This window comes from Balaenoptera acutorostrata, chromosome X, assembly GCF_949987535.1.
Source record: "Balaenoptera acutorostrata chromosome X, mBalAcu1.1, whole genome shotgun sequence".
In the NCBI taxonomy this organism is placed as follows: Eukaryota; Metazoa; Chordata; class Mammalia; order Artiodactyla; family Balaenopteridae; genus Balaenoptera; species Balaenoptera acutorostrata.
In genome coordinates, this window is record NC_080085.1 from 130697927 (window position 1) to 130721230 (window position 23304).

Below are 23304 nucleotides of genomic sequence, written 5' to 3' on the forward strand. Positions count from 1 at the left end.
GGATCCATCATTCAAATAGAAAATCAATAAGGAAATAATGGATCTGAATGATACTTTGGACCAAATAAACCAAACAGACATTTACAGAACATTCCATCCAACAGCAGCAGAATACACATTTTCTCTAACACACACAGAACATTCTCCAGGATAGTTCATGTAATATATCATAAAACATGTCTTAGCAAATTTAAGAAGATTGAAATCATAAAAACTATGTTTTCTAACCACAGAAGTATGAAACTAGAAATCAATAACAGGAGGAACGTTGGAAAATTGAAAATATGCAGAGATTGAACAACATGCTTCTGAACAACAAATGGGTTAAAGAAGAAATCAACACGGAAATCAAGAAATATTTTGAAACAAATGAAAATGGAAGCACAACATATCGAAACATGTGGGATGCTGCAAAACAGTTCCCAGAGGGACGTGTATAGCAGTAAATGCCTACATTAAGAAACAAGAAAGATCTCAAATAAGCTAGAAATAGAAGAACAAACTAAGCTGAAAGTTAACAGAAGGAAGGAATTATCAAAGATCAGAGCAGAAATAAATGAAATAGAGATCAGAAAAACAATAGAAAAGATCAATGAAACTAAGAGCTGGTGCTTTGAAAAGATAAACAAAATTGGCAAGGCTTTAGCCAGATTAACTAAGAAAACAAGAAAGAAGTCTCAAATAAATAAAACTAGAAATGAAAGAGGAGACATTACAACTGATAGCACAGAAATATAAAAAATTATGAGAGACTACAATTATATGCCAACAAACTGGATAACCAAGAAGAAATGGATAAATTCCTAGAAACATATGACCTACCAAAAATGAATCATGAATAAATAGAAAATCTAAAGAAACCCATAACAATTAAGGAGATTGAATCAGTAATCAGAAAACTCCCAAACACAGAAGAGCCAAGGATCAGATGGTTTCACCAGTGAATTCTACCAAACATTTAAAGAATTAACACCAATCCTTCGCAAACTGTTGCAAACATTTGAAGAGGAGGGAACACTCCCAAATTCATTTTATGCAGCCAGCATTACCCTGATATCAAAGCCAAATAAGACACAAGAAAATAAAATTACAGACAAATATCCCTGATAAAGATGTAAAAATTCTCAACAAAATATTAGCAAACTGTTTTCAAAAGCACATTAAAAAAATCATTCACCATGATCAAGTGAGATTTATCCCTGGGATGCAAGGATGGTTTAACACATGCAAAACAACAAATGTAATACACCACATTAATAGAATGAAAGATAAATATGATATAATCATCTCAACAGAGGCAGAAAAAGTATTTGACAAATACAACATCATATCATGATGAAAATGTTCATCAAATTGGGTATAGAAGGAATGTTCCTTAGCATAATAAAGGTCATCTATGACAAGCCCATAGCTAACATCATACTCTGGTAATAAGTTAAAACTCTTTCCTGTATGATCAAGACAGAGATGCCCACTCTTACCATTTGTATTCAACATAATAATAAAAGTTCTAGCCAGAGCAATTAGGCAAGAAAAAGAAATAAAAACACCCATATCAGAAAGGAGAAGTAAAATCATTTCTGTTTGCAGATGATATAATCTGACATGTAGAAAACCCTGAAGACTCCACTAAAAAACTGTTAGAACAAATAAATGAATTCAGTAAAGTTTTAGGATACAAAATCAAGACACAGAAATCAGTTGCATTTCTATACACTAACAATGAATTATCTGAAAGAGAAGTTAAGAAAGCAATCTCATTTACAATAGCGTTAAAAATAATGAAATATTGAGGAATAAGTTTAACCAAGGAGGTGAAAGACCTGTACACTGTAAACTATAAGACACTGATTGAAAGAGATTAAAGAAGACACAAATAAATAAAAAGATATCTCAGGTTCCTGGATTTGAAGGTTAATACTGTAAATATGTCCATACTACCCATAATGATCTACAGATTCAATGTAATCCCAGTCAAAATTCCAAAGAAATTCCTATTCACAGAAGTAGGAAAAACTATTCTACAATTTGTTTCAGACCACAAAAGACCCTGAATAGCCAAAGCAATCCTGAGAAAGAAGAGCAAAGCTGGAGGTATAACAATACCTGATTTCAAGCTATAGTACAAAGCTATAGTAATCAAAACAGTATGCTACTGGCATAAAAATAGGCACATAGATCAGTGGAACAACATAAAGAGCCCAGACATAAAACCCCACAAATATACTCGACTAATTTTTGATGATGGAGCCAAGAACATACATTGGGGAAAGGACAGTCTCTTCAATAAATGATATTGGGAAAACTGGATATCCACTTGAAAAAGAATAAAACTGAACCCCTACCTTACACCACTCACATAAAATTAACTTGAAATGGATCAAAGATTTAAATGTAATACCTGAAACTGTAAATCTCCTTGAAGAAAACATAGGGGAAAAGAGCCTTTACATTGGTCTTGGCAATAATTTCTTGGATAAGTCACCAATAGCACAGGCAACAAAAATTAAAATAAACAAGCTGGCCTACATTAAACTAAAAAGCTTCTGAACAGCAAAGGAAACAAGCAATAAATGGAAAAGAAAACCTACAGAATGGGAGGAAATATTCCCAAACCATATATCTGATTAGGAATTAATATTCATAATATATAAAGAACTCATACAACTCAATAGCAAAAGGGAAAATAATCCAATTAAAAAATGGGCAAAGGACCTGAGTAGGCGTTTTTCCAAAGAAGACATAAAAATGGCCATCAGTTGTGTGAAAATGTGTTCAACATCACTAATCATCAGGGAAATGCAAATCAAAACCACAATGAGACATCAACTTGCCGGTTAGGATGGCTTTTTATCCAAAAGACAAGAGATAACAAATGTTGGCAAGGATGTGGAGAAATAGGAACCCTTGTGCACTCTTTGTGGGAATGTAAATTGGTATAGCTATTATGGAAAACAGTATGGTTATTACTCAAAAAGTAAATATGGTACTACCATATTATCCAGAAATTCCACTTCTGGGTATATATCTGGAGGAATTAAAATCAGTGTTGCACAGGGATATCTGCACCCCCATGTTCACTGCAGCATTATTCACAACAGCAAAGGTATGGAAACAACCTAAGTGTCCACCAATGGAAAAGAAAATGTGAGATATACACATACACACACAAACACACACACATATACAAGAGAATATGGCATGTGTATGAGAAAGAAGTCAATCCTGCCATTTGTGACAACATGGATGGACCTTGAAGGCATTGTGCTAAGTGAGATAAGTTAGAGAAGGACAAATACTGTATGATATCACTTATATGTGGAATCTAAAACAACCGAACTTGTGCAAACGATAGTAGAATGGTAGTTACCAGAGGTTAGGGTTGGTGAGGAAATGGGGAGATGTTGTTTAAAGGTACAAACTTACAAGTAGTAGATAAACAAGTTCTGGAGCTCTAATATATAACATAGTGATTATAGTCAACAATACTATATTATAAACTTCAAGGTTACTAAGAGAGTAAATCTTAACTGTTCTCAACACAAAAGAAATGATAAATATGTGACATCATAAAGGCATTAGCTAACTCTACTATAATCATATTGCAATATATAAATGTATCAAACCAAAACATTTTACACCTTAAACTTACACAATGTTATATGTCAATTATATCTCAATTTAAAAAAAGTATTTCTAAAAATTCCTTTTCAGATCATATATCTGCAATGCTCACAGACCTTTCATAAGTCTTCGTGGTTACCAAATAAAATCCAACTCCTTGGCCTGATGTTCATGGCTTTCTGTGAATCTGCAATCTATTCCCAATATACTTTTACAGGTGTAAATTCCACTACTTCTCTTTCTGACCAGAAATCATAGCCATATAAGATTATTCACCATTTCCCAATACTCCCCATGTTTTCATTTTCCAAGTCCAGTCATTCCAATAAGTGGAAAGGTCTAGCTAAAAATTCAGCACTAGGGATACCAGTTATATACTGGGAAGGGAATGAGAAACACCTGGAATTCAATAACATACATTCTAATGTTTTTACAGAAGCCACTTAAAGAAAAAAGAATCAACTGATTTTTCACTAGAATATGTCCAATCTATCTCAAAAAGACAACTTTCTTTTTCTTAAATGGCTTCTATAGACTGGTAATGAAACTAAAGAAGTATTAGCTTAAGACACACCCATTCACTATGTGGTCCACCTGTTCACACTATTTGCTGAATTAAAGTAAAATAAAAACCAAGTCCTTCATACCTTCTTAGTAACTAAAAGCCACTGCTTCACAGAAACACACGAGAAGATCTGACTACTGTATCTTGTGAATGATTAAATAACAAGGTACTAGACCTTAGAGATATGATTTCATATGTGAACATCAGCAGGTGTACCCCAACTTAAAATGGGTTGTATTCCAAAGTTTGCAAAGAATTAAAGGTACATTCTTCCTTTGAAACAATGCCATAAAGGGTAGCTACTTTTCCAGGCAAGGCTACACAAGTCTTTATTTCTCATAATTTATCTGAATGATTGTAATTGCCAATGCATGAGCACTATTTCAGCAACATTGCTCATTAAGTGGACTTTCATACGCCAGCCTGAGAACCATTTATAACACTGCCTATGTGGAGAAAAGAATTATGACACAAAAGAAGGGAAACTACAGTACTAGGCATATTCTCTTCCCCACTATTATTTACTCTCTACCCCACAACCATGGCCATGACCAAAGCAAAGAGCTGGTCACGGCCTCAAATCTCTCAATCAATCCTAGTGACTAGTATCCTTACAATGGAGAGTCCTGACAGTCATTACCTTAACCAAGAGATCACATTTAGCATCAGTAATACTGAGACGACCTTGCCTCCTGACATGGTACAATAGGAAGTCATAGTGTCATCTACCAAATATTCTTGATCCTGGCTTCAAATGTCCAGCTCTGCCCTGTGTTACAAATTCTACACTTCTACTTCAAAATGGAAAATGATATTTCTTATTCCTCTAGGTCCTATAAGAAAATTACGTTTGTCCCATTTTAGCACAGGCTAGGCAGTCATGTGGCTGAGATATTAAGTATTCAGAGATTGAGGGATTACTATACATAAGTAAATGTTCATGTACACAAAATAAATGGACATGTGCCTAATTCATACTTAAAAGTGACCAAACACATGAAAAGCAATACATTGTAGCAATTAATAGCATGTACTCTGGAGCCAGACTGTCTGGGTTTCAGTCCTGGCTCTGCCACTTTTTAACTGTGTGAGCTTTGGCAAGTTACTTGACCTCTCCATGTCTCCATATTTTATCTGTGAAACAGGAATAATAGCAGCACCTAGGTAGCAGGTCTGTTATAAGGATTATATGGATTAACCTATGTAAAGCACTTAGAATAGTGTTTGGTACATGTAAGAGTTATTTAAACATAAGTTTTAAAGTAACATGATAGGATATTAAAACTATAAATAAGAATAAAGTATTGAACTAAGTTTCAAAAAAATCTAATTAGAGAACAAAGGAGAGTGTTCAGTTTTAAGCAATGTCTGGAAAATCGTATCATGTCAGGAGAATAGTTGAAAGTAATAAGAGTTATCCTGTAGACAAGAAAGCATGGAGTAGCTCTGAGACCTGTTATGTGGAAAAGGAAGCAAGTGCCACAGGGACCTAAAACTGGTAGGCATTAGAGGAAGGTGGACTTCTGCTCAATTTAGGAAGCACTTTCCAATCCCTAGAGCTATATGCCCGTGGTAATAATGCAGTTTACTACTGGAGGGATTCAAACTGGTAGGTCAATCATAAAGCATAATGCAAGAGGGATTCTTGATCAGGGTAGGAGCTTAGGACTTACAGCTTCTCAGGTCCCACATCTGATTCTTAAATTTTAAGATTTGGTGATTGAATGGTAAAAGTATTAATGTATTGATTCCATAATAGAGATTATATACACATGGAAGAGATTAGACTTTGCATACTTATAATTCAAGTCAAAATTAGCTTGAGACATTCCCACTCAACATGTGCCACGCCTGTCCACATTATTCACTGAGTTAAAGTAAAATAAAAACCAAGTCTTTCATGTTTCTCTTAGTAACTTAGTATTTACATGTGTGGCCACAGGTGCCAGTTTATTCTGAGATTAAGATAACTGAGAAAATATATTTCACTATGAAAGCAGACACTTACAAGGACCTATGGAACATGGCACCAAGTCAGACTATGAATGTGACAAAGAGACAATGAATCAACAGTTCAACCATTTCCTCTTAAATTCACAGTATCTGCTCTCACCACTGCCAGCACTATGTAATCTTGATGCAGAAAAAGTGGTGATATGGTGTCATGTAAATGTATAGCCTGTGCCCAGTGTCTTTCATTTCCCCTTCCAGATATATTATGCACTCTTCACCCTGTTCTCTTTCTTATAAGGGAAAACTATATGAACTATATCAACAGGGCTGCCACAGCCTCTGGCTTCAGAAGACAGAGGGAAAAAGAAGGGAAAGTCTGGGTATGTAATCTCTTGGCTCTCTCCCTGTGAAATCGCCTCCACTAAAGATCTCTTCACCTCTTAAGTAAACTTGTTTTACATGACGTACCTACTGCTGGCCTTAGGTTCTTGCTGTATCTGTTGGGGGTGTATCTACACCCAGACCATACCTTTACTATTAGGTCCTTTGCAAATGTACCCTCCTCAAATAGTCTTATTTGAAATGTCCCATCTGTATTCTTTGGGATCCTGACTGATACACATCTCAAGTTTCAACAAATCGCAGTCAGACCTGGACAGAATATCCATTTGGCATTTACTTGCTACTGAGGTTGACCCATCATGAAATTGCTTATATTCAACCATTTTGACCCAGAGAAATGACAGTTTCATAATGCTCCAACCTAACACTGTTCACACATATAGTTCTCATTTGTTAATGGTCAAACAAGGAAGCAGGAGTATGAGATATTCCTTTATTACATGAAGCTGAAATTGTTCCCTGTAGCTTTTTTTTAAAAATATGGGACTTGGAATCAGAGGCTGGTGTTCTAGACCTAGCTCTACTATTAATTTTCTGTAAAGTCTTAGAAAAGTAAATTTCCTTTTCTGGAACTCAATTTCTTCATGCACAAAATGAGGAATCAGACTAGATGCTCTCTATGCATTTTCCCATGTCTGCTATTCTAAAATTTCAGAATCCCATATTCCTAACTATACTGTAAGTTCTTTGAAAACAAGGACTGCGTCCCCAAAGTATTGTTCGAAGATTCCTTACATCAGAATCATGTGGGGCACTTGATAAAAATGCAAATTTTAGGCACTATCCTCAGAGCTACTAAATCAAATTCTCCAGGTGTGGAGACTGCTTCCTTGCTTACACATACCAAACATTGAGAACAATTGCATTTAGAACATGATTTCAACAAAGTACTGGTCAATAAACCAGTACTCCTCAACAGTCTCTGCTTTTTCAAGCAGGATGTTTTAGCCTTCTCTTTAATATAATTATTAAAAGGCTTGATTATCTGATTTTCTAAGCACCAACAGGACATAAGCAAACCAATGTAAACAGGAGAGGTGGCAACTGACACTGAGGATGGAGACACAAAAAGAAAAAAAGCAGATATAGGATAAATACAATGAATGCTCTTTATGATGATCAGAGAGTCACCAAGAAGTGGGACTGTTCTGTTCAAAATCCTTGTTTAGGATTATTAGATAACATGCAATACATTTTTAGAGAACTTTAATTCTCAGAGTTAAAATTTAAAAGGCTTTAACATTTGAAGAGGTAAGATTCATTTATTTAGAACTTCCATCTCATTTAGAACACCTATCATGCCCAATGAAATCACATACATGAGAAGTTAATAAGACATAATTAGTCTTTTTTTTTTCCGCACACTGGGATAAAGAACAAAAAGGGCCTCATGGGCCACATTTCTAAGGACCTATCAGTCCAGTTGTGTAGCCCTCAGCCCCAGAGATTATTGTTGAAAATGCTGATAGAAGATGGAAAGACTCAGAGTACATTAAGATAATCAACTCTGCAAAAATAATTAGGAACAAGTCCTAATGCTTCCAAGTATATGGGACAATAGCCAAATGTAAAACAACAACAAACACTACCAAAGAATAAAATATCCTCTGTAATATTGAAATATGTAGAGGCTAAGGGGGTGATTTCTAGTAATGATATTCTCTGAATGAGGTTGACTTTTAAAGTCAAAAGAAGTTCAAAATAGCTAAAGAACATAGAGTTTGGTGACAGGAGGACTAGAAATAAGGGTGACAAATGGGTGGAGGCTGGGTCATACTGGGTCTTATAAAATCATATTAAGGAGTTGGGACTTTAGGGATAATAGAAAGTCATTAAGTAACTCTAAATAGGACAGATATAATGCAACATGCATTGTAGAAGAAACACTGGCTACAGACTTTAGGAAGTAAAACCAATTAGAGACTCTTGCAGTAGTCCAAGTGGAAGACAACATCGGGTTAAACTAGGGTGGTAGCAGGAAAGTTGGAAAAAAGTAGATGAATCCAAGGGATGTGGGAGGAAGAAATGACAAATCTTAGGGATTGATTGAATCTGTAAAGTGAAGGGTAGAAAGCATAGCCATAAAAGCATGAAGAAACCAAATATAGTATTTACTGTTACTACTACGTCAAGATTTCTTTTACTATGCCAGTAAAACCATCCCCCAGCTACTTCAGGGTATTACCATCAGCTGAAGGGAACCATCTCACTCTAAAATGCCTGGGAGGACAATGACTGACTAAGATGAAGCTACAAAAGCCAGGCCCCTTGCCAAAATTATAGTGCCATTCATGCTCCGTATCTCCCCATGGGATCAAATGGAAGCTACACTTCAAGTGAAATCACACCTTTGTTTTACTTTTGCTCCTTCCCTATCTCACTTCCCTTACTTCTTACAAGTTTCCTTCCTTAACAGATGAATCTACATATGCAACAGAAACAGACTCACAGAGATAGAAAACAAACTCATGGTTACCAAAGGGGAAAGGGAGGGGGAGGGATAAATTAGGAGTATGGAATTAACAGATACACACTACTATATATAAAACAGATAAGCAACAAGGATTTACTATATATCACAGGGAACAATATTCAATATCTTGTAACAACCAATAATGGAAAATAATCTGAAAAAAAAGAATATTTATATAACTGAATCACTTTGCTCTACACCTGAAATTAACACAATATTGTAACTCAACTATTCTTCAATTAAAAAAAAAAGCTCTGGTCAAAGGCAATAATTTATCACAGTCTTCTTTTGTTCTAGGAGTTAAGGGTACTTACCCGCCAATATCCTGCTTCACAAAGTCCCCAGGTTCTTGTCGTCTTGATTCCCCTTGGCCAGTTGTTCCAGGGAGAATATTAATCAGGAAGAGAAGCCCAAGGCTAGTCATGTAGAACTGACTTATTTGTGTGATTATCATCTTCTTAGGCACCAACTTGGAGAGACCTGTGAGTTCCATGTTCAGGGAAAGAGGAAGGGGAAAGGAGTAGAAGACAAAGGGAAGGAGGAAGAAGTGGTGAAAAAAAAGATTTTATTCAACTCTATTAGAGCCATTTAACTTCCATAATATACAGCTACTAAATGCTTACTGTGACAGTCCTCCTTCTGCAGTTCATCAATGCCACCAAAATTCACTCCTGGCATATCCCTCTCTTGATTATACCAGAGCCCAAACAATAGAGGGTAGTATAAAGACTCTAAATCAGTAATTGGAAGTCTTAGGTTACAATGCCATCTTTTTCCCTGTCTTCTTGTAACTAGGTGAGTCACAGAACTTCTCTTAGCCTCAGTTACCTCTTATAATCCGAGATCTTAAAATAATCTCTCATGTCTTCATTTTATTTTCCCCCAATCCTGTTTGATTTTTTACTATCACAAATGCCTTTTCCATGAATAATTATATAATATTGTAGAAAATCCTAGAATATTAAGACCTGGAGTCTCTTTATAGAATTTTTGGGATCGATTCTCATCTTGATACAGTTAAGCAGTTTTCCAAAATATCAAAGGGCCTGGAGAAGATCGACTGTATCCTCTGAATCGGGTTGAGAAAATGCTGAATGATGAGACACCATGATTCCTGAATAGGAATGCAATGTTTTCCCATAAAGAGATATTTGAGGGCAAAACCAGTCCCATATAGAGGCCACAACATAAAGAAGAAATCCAAGCCCAGTCTCCTGGTACAGAAGTCCCTACGTGGTCAGCAAATTATACTGATGATAGAATTATGCAATTTTGAGTTGCCTATATGCAGGGCTGTTTTATGAACTCTGGACTGGTAGAGTTTACCCAGGACATGGGGTTAAGAAAACAGTGTAAAGAGGCACTTGCTTGTTACCTCTAAACCTTATGGCTTCTTTGAATTTGAGACACTGACCACTTAAAGGAGACCTAATTCTGACCCAGCACCATACTCTTTTACAGTCATATAGGTGGTTTAATTTTCAGAGGGCATAGAAGGATATGAAACGTTTTTCCCAAGGAAAGTTTATACAAGACACTAATATGTAAAACAGATACATGCTGAAGAGCTATTCTGGTAGATGAGAAGATGAAGAACAAAATCTTTCTAAATTGATCCTAACCACTCCACCCCCCCGCCCCAAAGCAGCCACTAGGTTCTATATTAGATTGTCTTCTTGAATCTGATACAGGCATAGAAAACTATGATACAGGAGAAAATGGATTTCTGACATGAGAAAATGTCCACATTATAGATAGAAATAGTCATAGTATTCAGTTGTATCACATAAATTTGCCAATATTTGACAATTTTTCTTTCACAAAACAGCAATTTCTTATGCTCAATTTAATATGTGCTGTGACATTCATGATTCATGAGCTGTACAAGAGTTGATGGCTATTTTACAGAAATCAACAGAAACAGTACAGTTAAGAAAACCATAGCATACGAGTAAGAAAATATGGTGCATAAACAGACAATTCTGGGGCAAGAGAAACAGCTGTAGTATGGGCAATAACTCTGACATATGCTCAAACATCCACAGGACTTCAGAAGACCCTAATGTTGAAAATCACATGACAAAGGTTAATGCTCATATAATCATGATTGACAATTACTCTACAGGAACAAAGAGACTTGGTACAGGATATGAAGTCTAAATTGTAGAAATAATGCATGGAATATAGGACAGAACTATGATGCATGCTTAAAAAACATGACTGCCTGAGTAACAATCCTGGGTTTAGGAGAAGATGGCCATGCTGCATGAGCAAAATACTCATAATGTATGTTCAACTATGCTATTCTAGTATATAACTATGGCTTATGTTCAAATGATCATGGTAAACAAGCAGCAAATCTTCACACTAAGCATAGATGCCAATGACACAGAAACAAATGCCCATGATTTGGAAGGAGAAAACTATGATGCATAAGAAGACAACAATGTTATATAAACTCATGACTAAGATACATGTTCAAATAACCATTATGCATGAGAAGACATCCATTATATATAAAAGAGGTTGGACATAATACGTGCCCTCCAACTACCATGACACTTGTTAGCAAACAACATTATTATTATTCATGTGAACACATTTATGATATAAAACCATTTGACTATGGTATATGTCAGAAAACCATAGCACATAAGCCTACTAACCACTGAACAAGAGAAGAGGGCCTTGGTACACATTTCATTAAGACGTTGCTCATGATCAAAAGAATGCCACTAGACTGCTGTACAACAATGTGAATATACTTAACAACATTAAACTGTACAGTTAAAATGGCTGATTGTTTGTTATGTGTTTTTTTTTTACCAGAATTAATGTTTTAATTAAAAAACAACATGCCACTGGAACAGGCAGAGTCTTAGCAAGTTAGCAAATATCTATAAAACAGGACCCAACCCTGATATATGTACAGAGAAATATGGCACATTAGAAGCTATTAGCATTAAATGAACATAAATCCATGTACATGCTCAGATGATCATCAAACAGTACAGAGAAGGGCAGTAGAAGAGAAGACACTCAAAATTATTCTAACAACCTTGCTGAATTTTCAAGTGACCATAGTACATAAACCATGACACTTGAACAAAGAGCCTTCAAACATGATAAAGCATCTATCTAGCTGGAGACAACTATGGTATATGCTTAAACAACCATGATGAATGTGAAGAAGTATTTGGTATATTAGTCCTTAACCACGATGTGTGCATGCACAATGTGTGTATCACGGCAACCATGATATAAGAATTAAGTGACATGGTTTAGGAGTAGATGGCCATGCTAGACTGCCATGATGCAGGAACAGAAGCCATGGTCCAAGAGTAGGTTGACATGCTCAAATTTTTCCACTGGAGCTGAGAGGTAAGGTATAGATGCAAGTGGCCATAATGAAGAATTGATATCTTTCAAGTAATGATGACCATGGTGAATAAATTGCTATTTATAACATATGAACAAACAAATATAATACTACACATACCCATGATGAATATACTGAAAATTACAGCAAAGGAACATCATATAATGACATGAATATTCAAACAACTATGTTGCATGAGCAGAATGTAAAACCTAATATTAGTTTTAAAGTTAGTATAAAGAAGCCAGTGTACACTGCAAAAGTAGACAACCATGGTGTATGCTCATATAAGTACAGCAAATGAATAAACACCGATGACGTATGAGCTTAAAACCAATGAGTGTATTCAGATAACCATGGTCACAATGGCAGATCTCTCTGGTAGGGTCAGATTGGCTATAATATAGGAGGTGACAACCCTTGTGCAGGCTCAGATAATCTTGGTATTAGAATGTATTATCTATGGTACAGGAACACACAATCATGACACATGCTCAAGTCACCATAATATGTAATTGCATAGCCAAAATAACAATGGTTACTCTATCAATTCACTCCGCTCAAGAACTAAAGGAAGGTACAAGGAACTAACCAGAGGGAAATCTCTATTAGCTGATAACTTACAAATTAATATCTCCATCCTAGATCTCTCCTGCAACCCATATCTGCACTTAGATGTCTGAGAAGCATCTTAAACCTAACACGTTCAAATATCCACCTACACACACACACAGACCTGGTCCTCCTGCAGTCTTTCTCATTTCAGGTAATAGTAACCCCACCCTTCCATCTGCTCAGTAAAAACTCTGATGTCATTCTTGACTCCACTTTTACTCTCACACCCCACATTCAATCCATAAACAAGTCTCATGGGCATTCCATTAGAAAGGAAACATATCCAGAATAAAACCACTGGTCATCACCTCTGCTGCTACTCTGGCTTGTCATCTCTTGCTGAGATCATTATAAAAGCCTCTTAACTGGTCTTGCTGCCTGTGCCCTTGCTCCCTTACAGTCTGTTCTTTAAACAGCAGACAGAGTGAAATTATAAAGTGTTAAGTCAGATCATGTCTCTCCTCTGTTCAAAATCATCCAATCGCTTCCCATTTCAAAAAGCCTTATTATGACCTACAAGAACCTACATGATCTTATCCCCAAATAGCTGGCTAACCTCTACTACCCTCCTCTTTTACTCACTCCATTTCAGCCATATGGCCTCCTTGCCACTCATTGGATATGCCAGGCATGCTCCAGCTCTAGAGCCTTTGCATCTGCTATTGCCTCTACCTGGAATATTCTTCCATCCAATTTCCAGATAGTTTGTTCATTCCTTCACTTTAGGTTTTTATCCAAATATCACCTTTCTCATTGAGACCTTCCCTGACCACCCTACCTAAAAATTCAATCCTTCTACACATCCCAGATACTTCCTGTGCAGTTGCCTGCTCTATTTTCCCTTTTAGCACTTCTAGCATATATTTTATGTTTTTTGTTATCGTCTCTTTCCCCAGTAGAATATAAGCTCAATGGGCACAAGGAATTTTGCTTGTTTTATCCATAGATATATGCCCAATGCATAGAAAAGTGCTTGATAAATAATGCATACTTAATAAATAGCTAATGAATGCTATTTTGAAAAAGTCACATCCCTAAATGAGGTAAGATAGTATAAAGGATAGGGTGTAGGATGGGCTTTGGAACACACTAGATTAAGAGACTACTTGGAATTACCAAATACTAGTCATGTTAGGCTTTAAAGACCTCCTTCTTCAACATAAAATGGGGGTAATAATACTCATCTTCTAAGAATTCTAAAGATTAAATAATATAACATACATAAAATGCCTGGCTAAAGACCTGTTACCAGGATGAGTCAGCTGTCATATCCTGTCCAAATATAAATTCATTTTATCACAAACACTTGAGCATCCACTTTGTACAAGGCACCGATACAGTACATTCTTCTATAAGAATTCCTAAAACTCCTTTACCTTAGTGCTTAGAAAGTACCAACACTCTGCCCACCAACTCCCCTGCTTGGATGCTATGAGGCACTATCTGCCAGAACTTTACCTGAACAGAGGTATCCCAAGTGCTGCTACCCAGATACAATGAAGCCAACTCTGCCATTTCTTTGTCTAAATTTGTCACCAGAGTTTCATTTAAGGCCATCTAATTCTACTCAGCCTCAGGTCACTGCCACTATTAAAGGTTTTGGAGTAAGAAACATCCTAGTTCCAATCCTTGATATACCACATAGAAATCTGACATTGGGTGAGTGATTTGACTCAACATTCTCATCTATAAAATGTTGATAATGGTACTACTGGCATATAGGAGTGTTATAAGAATTAAGTGGTGTAGTTCATGTACAGAATTAAGCATTATGTTTGATATATAGTAATCCTTGGTCACTGTAACCTACAAATAAATTCCTTGATCTCTTGCCCTCCAACAAGCCTCAGCTCCATCCTAATTCAGCCACTCACTCCCATGGTCATAGCCTAAATCTTGTCATTACAAATCTATGATCTCAAATAACTCTCTGATGATATATTTCCAACCCTTTTCATCCAGTACCTTTATACTGTCAACCCTTCTACCCTCCTATCTCTAATCCCTTGATCTTACCACCTTTAAATTGCCCATAATCACCTTGGTGTTCTTACTTTCTTATCCTACTTGGATTACATACATAGTCTGTAATTAAAATCATTATAATCATTCTCTGCTGTGAACCCTCAACACACTTGCCTTTCCCTTACTCTGTTGTGACTGCCTGGAAAAAATATAAGCCCTGGTTAAATCCATCTCTTTGCCTGCAACTAATCAGCTAAATATAGCTGGAGAAAAATCCATAATTATTCCTGACTGGTCTCCCTTTAAATTTTCCTCAACATACTTCAAATGTCCCATGATCCTTTTACATTTGCCAAACCAATTTACTCTCCCACTTTCTGAAACAACTATTTTTTACTTTCTTTTCTCTCCTTAATTCTCCAGTAACTCTTCTCCCAGACTCTCAACAGATGGCTTTGCTTCTTATTTTCCAGGAAAAATAAAACAATCAGAAGATTTTATCCTCATAATATCAATTATTACAATCTACCTGAATCTCAGGCATATACTCTACCTTTCCCTTGTTACAAGAGGTGTCTAGTCTCATCTTATGCTATCCCTTGTACATGTGCCCTGGATCCTATTCCCTGTCTCCTGCTCAAGGATTTTAATTCAGTGATTTTCTTCTCTCTCCCACACTTGTCATTTTTTCCCTATCTACTGGCTCATTTCCTGCAGCATAAAAAAATGATGTAATTATCATCCATGATCAAAAAAAAAAGCAGCCCTCCCTTGACCTGACATCCCCCTCCACCTCTTTCCTAATTTCTCTGCTTCCATTTATGGTAATTCATTTCAATAATTTTTGATATCACTATGTCAACTTCTTCACTTCTCATTTTCTGATTCCCCTTATACCAATCAAGTATTTTCACCTATCACTCCACCTAAACCACTCACTATTCATTCATTCAAAACTTATGAAGCACCATCTACTTACCAGGTTCTAGGTGCTGGGAGTACAGCAGTGAACAAAACAGAGTAAAAGGGAATCAATGAAGTGAAAACAACACTAGACCAATAACTCTTCTCTCTCACACACCTCACATCAAATCCACCCATACCCAAACCACATCTACACCTTGATTTCTCTCTTCTACACCATATATCCAAACTATCAGCTTATCCTGTTGACTTCAAAACAGATTCAGACTCTAACCACTTCTCACTACCTCCAATGCCCACAAGCTTATTTAAACCATCATCTCTCACCACCATGACTGCAGTGAATGGCCTCCTAACTTGTCTTGCTCCTTCCTCTCCTGTCCCCTACAGTCCATTACCTGCACAGCAGCCAGAGTGAGTTTTTAAAAATATAAGTCAGATTATAACCCTCCATTCTCAAATTTTTCCAGTGGATCTTCATTGGATCCAAAGTACTTGTCATGACCTATAAGGATCTACTTGATTTGACCACTGGCTACCTCTGAATCTCACCTCTTTCTACTTTCCCTCTCCACTACTCATATCAGGTTAAACTGATTTTCCTACTGTTCCTTGAAAACATCCAGCATGCTCCTTCCTGCTTTAGGGGCTTTGCACTTGCTCTTCTCTCTGCCATAAATGCTCTTCTTCCATAAATCACTTTGGCTCACTCCTTTACTTTCTTTAGGATTCTAGTTCTGTGCCCCTGTTTCAGAGAAACTTTCCCTGATCACTGTTATCTAAAACTGCATGCTCCTTTCTCATCTCTCTCTATCCCCTTACCCAGTACCATTTTTCTTATAGGATATAGCACTACCTAAAATTACATCATATATTTACTTGTTTATTTTCTGTTTCCCCCACTAGATATGTTTCATTAGAACAGAGACCTTATCTCTATTTCCAAGCCACAGAACAGTGCCTGGCATATGGTAGCTACTCAGTAAAATATTTGTTGGAAAAAAGAATGCTTTCTGAGTTCATGCCCACACTATTCTAGGGATCCTTTCCTTCTCAGAGATATATTCTGAAGACTACCTTTCCCCCATGCCTTTTAATCTTTCATTTTATGGGAAACAAATGTTCCTGTGTCCTCAACCTCTTAACAGAAAAATCTCCCCTTCTCCCTGCTTTAAATAAATTGGGTTTACGTCAAAGACACTACTTCATTAACTTTCCTCTAAAGTGTAGCATGTGCATAGTCCCACACATTATGCAACTGAGAGACAGGATCAGAATTATCTCATCTCTTTAATGCCGCTTTGAAACTATTCCTCTCCTGTGTGCATACACTCCTTGTCATTTGAGGTTCACACCATCTATCTGTATCACCCTCTGCCCTCATTAGTCTTACACCAACCTCCTTATTGCCTCCCCACATTGATTCAAAAACAGTGCTCAACTCACACTTTTTATGTCCTTCCATCATCTTCAGTATTTCATTGTTGGTGTTGATAATGTATCTATATATTCCACTTTATCAATCTATGCTCAGAGCCACATTCTCTTTATCTTATACATAATTGCTCCATAACTGCGTCAAAAATCTTAAACTCCAGTATCTTTAATTTCTGTCTTTATTATGTTATTCTTCTAGTTTTTAAACTATTACTTCTACTCCACTTGCTCTTTGAAATTAGAGCTTCTGTCTATTGATCCTTCCATTATCTCCTATTCTCTTAGTCTTGCTTAGTGCTACTTCCTTTCATTTGAAGGCTGGAGCCAATAGTAAATCACTTGAATTACTCTTTCACCAGAACCTGGCATATACGACCTTCCACCGTGTTTGCTCAGAAATACTTTCTTGGACCAACAAACCAAAAAAAAAAAAAAAATCCGTGTTCTCTTAGACTGGTGAATGCTGCTGAAGAAAATTCCATGTCATGCAAAGCAGCCCCACAACAAATCAGTCTCCAAGGCCAGAACCATTCAATTCTTTGATTTGTCATAAATCAGCCCTCTCCACTACTCCTCTCAACTGTTTGCTCTAAACTTGTCATTCATCTCAAGTTGCCTATTCAAGGAAATTTACAACGGTTCTTAAGAAAAAGTCAAGATGCTCAGGAAAGACAAAACATCCATAGCACATACTAACAACGCTTCACCCATATCCCCTTGTATCTCTTTATCAGTTTCTTCTATATTGACTTTGCTGTGCCTTCTCTCCAAACCTGGGTAGCCCTTAACCAGTATTAACAGGTGCAGAGGTACAAATACTGCAGCTCCCTGATGGGGACAATGTTGAGGTGTGACCCACACTGTCTCCATGATACTTTGCTTGACATACTATCCTTGCTTGCCCTCCTTCCCTTCCTTGCCTCACTTTCCACTCCTCTGGTTTTTCCTGGGATTACTTCCTAATAAACCACTTTCACATGAATCCTAATCTCAGAGTCTGTTTCTGTGGAACCAAACTTAAGACATCAGCCCTGCCCCAACCTACAAAAAAGATTCACTTTTATATTTACCCTTAATTTCTCTTCTATTCATTTCATAAAGCAAGGTTAACCTGTCCACTTTAAGGATAATCCATCAACCTAAGCTCCTGATCTCATCAACTCCTTTTCCCTCCATTGACTCTCCTACTCACCTGTATCTTAGATCTCTCTTCTCTAATGACTCCTTTCTCTTAGACTATAAACATAATCAAGTTTCTCCCATCTAAAAAAAATATTCTATTGATATGCTCTTTTCTAGTTATCTTCTTTCCTTTCTTCATCAATCAAGTTTCTTGCACGAGTAATTTGTTAAATCCACCTTACTCGTCTCCTATTCATTCTTTTAACAACTACATTCTGCTTTCTTCCCTGATCATTTCACTGAAACTATGTACTATGTCAGTGATCACCAGTAATGTTGGTATTAAAAATATAACCCACACTTAAGATCACCAATTAGATTGAACTTCCCTTCTTTCTCTTTTTTCTTTTTCTTTTCTTTTTTCCTTTTTTTTTTCTTTTTGATAGCACTGACCACAACTTCTTCCTCTAAAATTCCTTGGACTCCATGTTACCATCCTAGTTATAATACAACTTTGTTCATTTCTAGTCTATCTCCTTTGTAGGCTTCTATATGGATACCTCTAAAATTTGGGGCTCCCTGGCTCTGAATTAGTACAATTCAAGATATCTCTTCTCAACTTCTCATTAGAAGAGGTAGATAGCAACAAAAACCAGTGAGGGAAGAGGAGTCTTATTGTCAAAAGTAATGGAAAACGGACAAAATTCAATGTCTTAAAAGGAAATTTAATGATATACATTGCTGTTAAGAATGAATTAAGATAAACTACACGGCACATGTTCCATCTTTTAAAACAGAATATATAGACCCAAAAGCTGTTAGGAAAGACAAGCTAATGTCACACAAATACCATAACTCAGAAACCTAAATGCTGAATTAGCTAAAAATGTATGTGGTGATATAATGTATTTTGTACTGTAATGTTCTTTGAAGCATATACAGGTATATATGCTATTCTTCCCCATCCCTACTAGTAGCAGCAACTCATAAGACTTTCTACTTTCAAAAACACTACTTCAGGATATATAAAACAAGAACTTACAACTAAAAGATAAAGGAAAGATATTGGGTTGTTGAGGTAAATTAACATACTACTCAGTTTGCAACAGATTAAACTGAAAAAGATGAAGACAAATCAAACACCATAATTAATACAACTGACAAACATAAACTGACATTTCTACTCTAAATAACACATAATAGTACTTCTTTTCAAGCACCATCTCAAGGAAAATTAAAAAACTAAAATTACAAAACAAAACTTTATTTTGGGGGGAATGAACCCAGAGTTGGACAGATATATTCATAAACCAACATTCTTCAACACCTTTAATTACACAAAACAGAACGAAGAATATCTCAAGAAAATAAAATAAAAACAATAACCAGAGGAAAAGTTAGAGAAAAAAATAAAATTACAAAAATAAGTTGTGGTTTTGACTATATCATACAGTAAGGCAGGTATAAACCAAAACAAAAGTTTCCAATGATGGGGACTTTGACTACATACATACGGACAGACACACACACACACTCACTCACTCACTCACTCACATGAGCTCAGATGCTCCAAGAGCCAAAATTTCAGAGTATCAATGAATCAGAAGTAAATCTGTGTCTCATCTCCAATACTCAGGAGACTACAGGAGCATTGCTTCCATTTGAACTGAACATGGAGAAATAAAGACAGAAAGATTCTTCTCCCCAAAGGTTTTAAACCACAGGAAGCTTCTCTCTCAGGTTTGCAACCTAAATTCATATTAATGTTTCGTTCAAGAAAACTCATCATGAATTTACTTTTACGTGGCTGCAAAACATGCACAGGGTGACCTACAAAAGCAAACATAAATATCTCTGGAAAATAATATATTCATATTTGGTTTTCTGGAACCCCCACAAATAATATTTTCAGAAGCACTGATAGGTATACAAAGATAACCAAGAACACAGAGTCTAGGAATTATGAAAAAGAAACAACTGAAACAACTAGAAGAGAAACTAAGCCCCACATACTTCAGATTTTGAATTATCAGACACATATGATAAAAGAACTATGACCTCCACATAAAAAGCTTAAAATATCTGCAGAGAACAGGATATTATGAACAATAAACTAGGAGACTTGAAAAAGAACCAAATACAACTTCTGGAAATAAAAAGACTTTGAAAAGTAAAGTGTGTATTTTATTAGGACATGCACTAAATATAAGTAGAAACAGCTTATATATCTTTTACATTAGAAGAGTAGGAAAAAATAAAATTATTTAAGAAATATCAATCCAAATAAGGAAGAAATGAAGGAAAAATAAACATAAACTAGGCAGTCTAAATAAAAAGCATAAATAAAAGCTAAATAAAAAGAAAATGATAGTTTTAAACTCAGATATTTATCTATCAGCAATTTTATTATATGTAAATGACCTAAAGACCCTAATTCAAATATAAAGGATATCAGACTAGATTAAAATAATAAAATTAATTAACTGCATGTTATTTATGAGTCATATCTAAAACACAAGAGAAATAAAAGTTGAAAGTAAAAAAAAAAAGATATGCTATGCAAATATTAACTATAATATTACTTTTAATATTCAGGAAACAACAAATTTTTTTTTTTGGACATGCCACATGGCTTGCAGGATCATAGTTCCCCAACCAGGAATCAAACCCATGTCCCCTGCAGTGGAAGCACAGAGTCCTAACCACTGGACTGCCTGGGAATTCCAGGAAACAACTTTAATTCAAATGTTTTACTAGAGATAAAGAGGAAAACTCCATATAATAAAAGATTCAACTTACCAAGAAGTAGAATAAAGGTCTAAGCACCTAATAACACAGCTTCAAAATATGTAAAGCAAAAACTGACAGAACTACAAAGAAACAGAGACATATCTATGATCATAATGGAAGACTTTACAATAGCCACTTCATAAACTGACAGATTAGACAGATTTTAAAAATCAGGACAGATATAGAAGGTTTGAACAAGATAAGTAAGAACACTGACCAAGTAGAAATATAGAGAATATTGTACTCATTGGTGGCAAAAATAAACATTACACTTAATCTCACTAGATACATTTACCAAAATTTATAAGAATATAAAGCAAATCACAACAAATTTCAAATGACTGAAATAATATAGGATATATATAACTCATGGTAAAATAAAATCAAAATACAAATTAGAACATCTTTAGTATATAATAGCAAAATTACTGTTCCTTAAAAAACTAAAAATAAAACTACCATACGACCCAGCAATCCCACTACTGGGCATATACCCTGAGAAAACCATAATTCAAAAAGAGTCATGTACCACAATGTTCATTGCAGCTCTATTTACAATAGCCAGGACATGGAAGCAACCTAAGTGTCCATTGACAGATGAATGGATAAAGAAGATGTGGCACATATATACAATGGAATATTACTCAGCCATAAAAAGAAATGAAATTGAATTATTTGTAGTGAGGTGGATGGACCTAGAGTGTGTCATACAGAGTGAAGTAAGTCAGAAAGAGAAAAACAAATACCGTATGCTAACACATATATATGGAATCTAAAAACAAAAAACAAACAAAAAAAAAAACAATGATCATGAAGAACCTAGGGGCAGGACGGGAATAAAGACACAGACCTACTAGAGAATGGACTTGAGGACACGGGGCAGGGGAAGGGTAAGCTGGGACAAAGTGAAAGAGTGGTATGGACATATATACACTACTAAATGTAAAACTGATAGCTAGTGGGAAGCAGCCGCATAGCACAGGGAGATCAGCTCGGTGCTCTGTGACCACCTAGAGGGGTGGGATAGGGAGGGTGGGAGGGAGACACAAGAGGGAGGAGACATGGGGATATATGTATACGTATAGCTGATTCACTTTGTTATAAAGCAGAAATTAACACACCATTGTAAAGCAGTTATACTCCAATAAAGATATTTTTAAAAAATAAAAATAAAACTTATGGCATGCAGCTCACAGTACTTTAGGAAAAACATGTGGCCTTATATATGTATTTTAAAAAGAAAAAAAAAACAATTAGCTAAGCCCATATCCCAATAACTTAGAAAAAGAAGATCAAAATAAGCCCATGGAGAAGGAGCATGCTAATAAAGACATAAGCATCAACTTTTAAAAAGGAAAATAACTTATAAAAGAGATGATCAAGAAAGCCAAAATTTGATTCATTGAAATAACTAACATTAGACAGATCATAAGAGTGTAGTTCAACAACTTTATGAGCAAATGTCTAAAAAATATACTAAAACCGAATCAAGAAGAAATTAGAGAAAATGAATAGTCCTATAAGCAGTAAATAAATTGAAATAGTAGTCAAAAATCTACCCAAAAAGAAAACCCAGGGCCAGGATAGCTTTACCAGTGAGTTTTGCTGAGCATTCAAGAAAGAAATCATGTAACTTATTTGTAAATTCATCCACAAGATAATAAAAGATACAACATCCCTAATTCATGTCACTAAATTAGCATAACCTTAATACCAAAACCTTACAATGACAGCATGAGGAAAGAAAATTACTGGCAAAAATTCAGAAGAAGCTTAGTAAATTATATCCAATATCTAAAATGAATAATACATCATGGTCAAATTGTTTTTATCCTAGGTATTCAAGGTTAGTTGAATATGAGAATATCTATTAATATAACTAATATAATCTACATCAACAGATTTTTTAAAGTTATACCAATATAAGTAAGAGTAAAAGGTAATTTCTTTGATCTGATGAAAAGTATCTACAAAACAACCTATAGAAAGCAAAATACCCAAGGGATAAATTATGAAAACCGTACCTTTGAGATCAGGAATGTGATTCAACTCCTA

The 23304-nt window shown here is 35.6% G+C and overlaps 1 protein-coding gene across 2 annotated transcripts in view; it reads right to left on the reverse strand.

Moving 5' to 3' along the window:
• The window catches only part of GABRA3 (gamma-aminobutyric acid type A receptor subunit alpha3), a 247227-nt gene that overhangs the window by 140860 nt on the left and 83063 nt on the right, over positions 1-23304 (reverse strand). For both annotated transcript variants that reach the window (XM_057539110.1, XM_057539108.1), the window contains exon 2: positions 9332-9497. In XM_057539110.1, the coding sequence (XP_057395093.1) occupies positions 9332-9471 (140 nt within the window). In that variant the 5' untranslated portion in view covers positions 9472-9497. The remainder of the gene's footprint in view (positions 1-9331; positions 9498-23304) is intronic.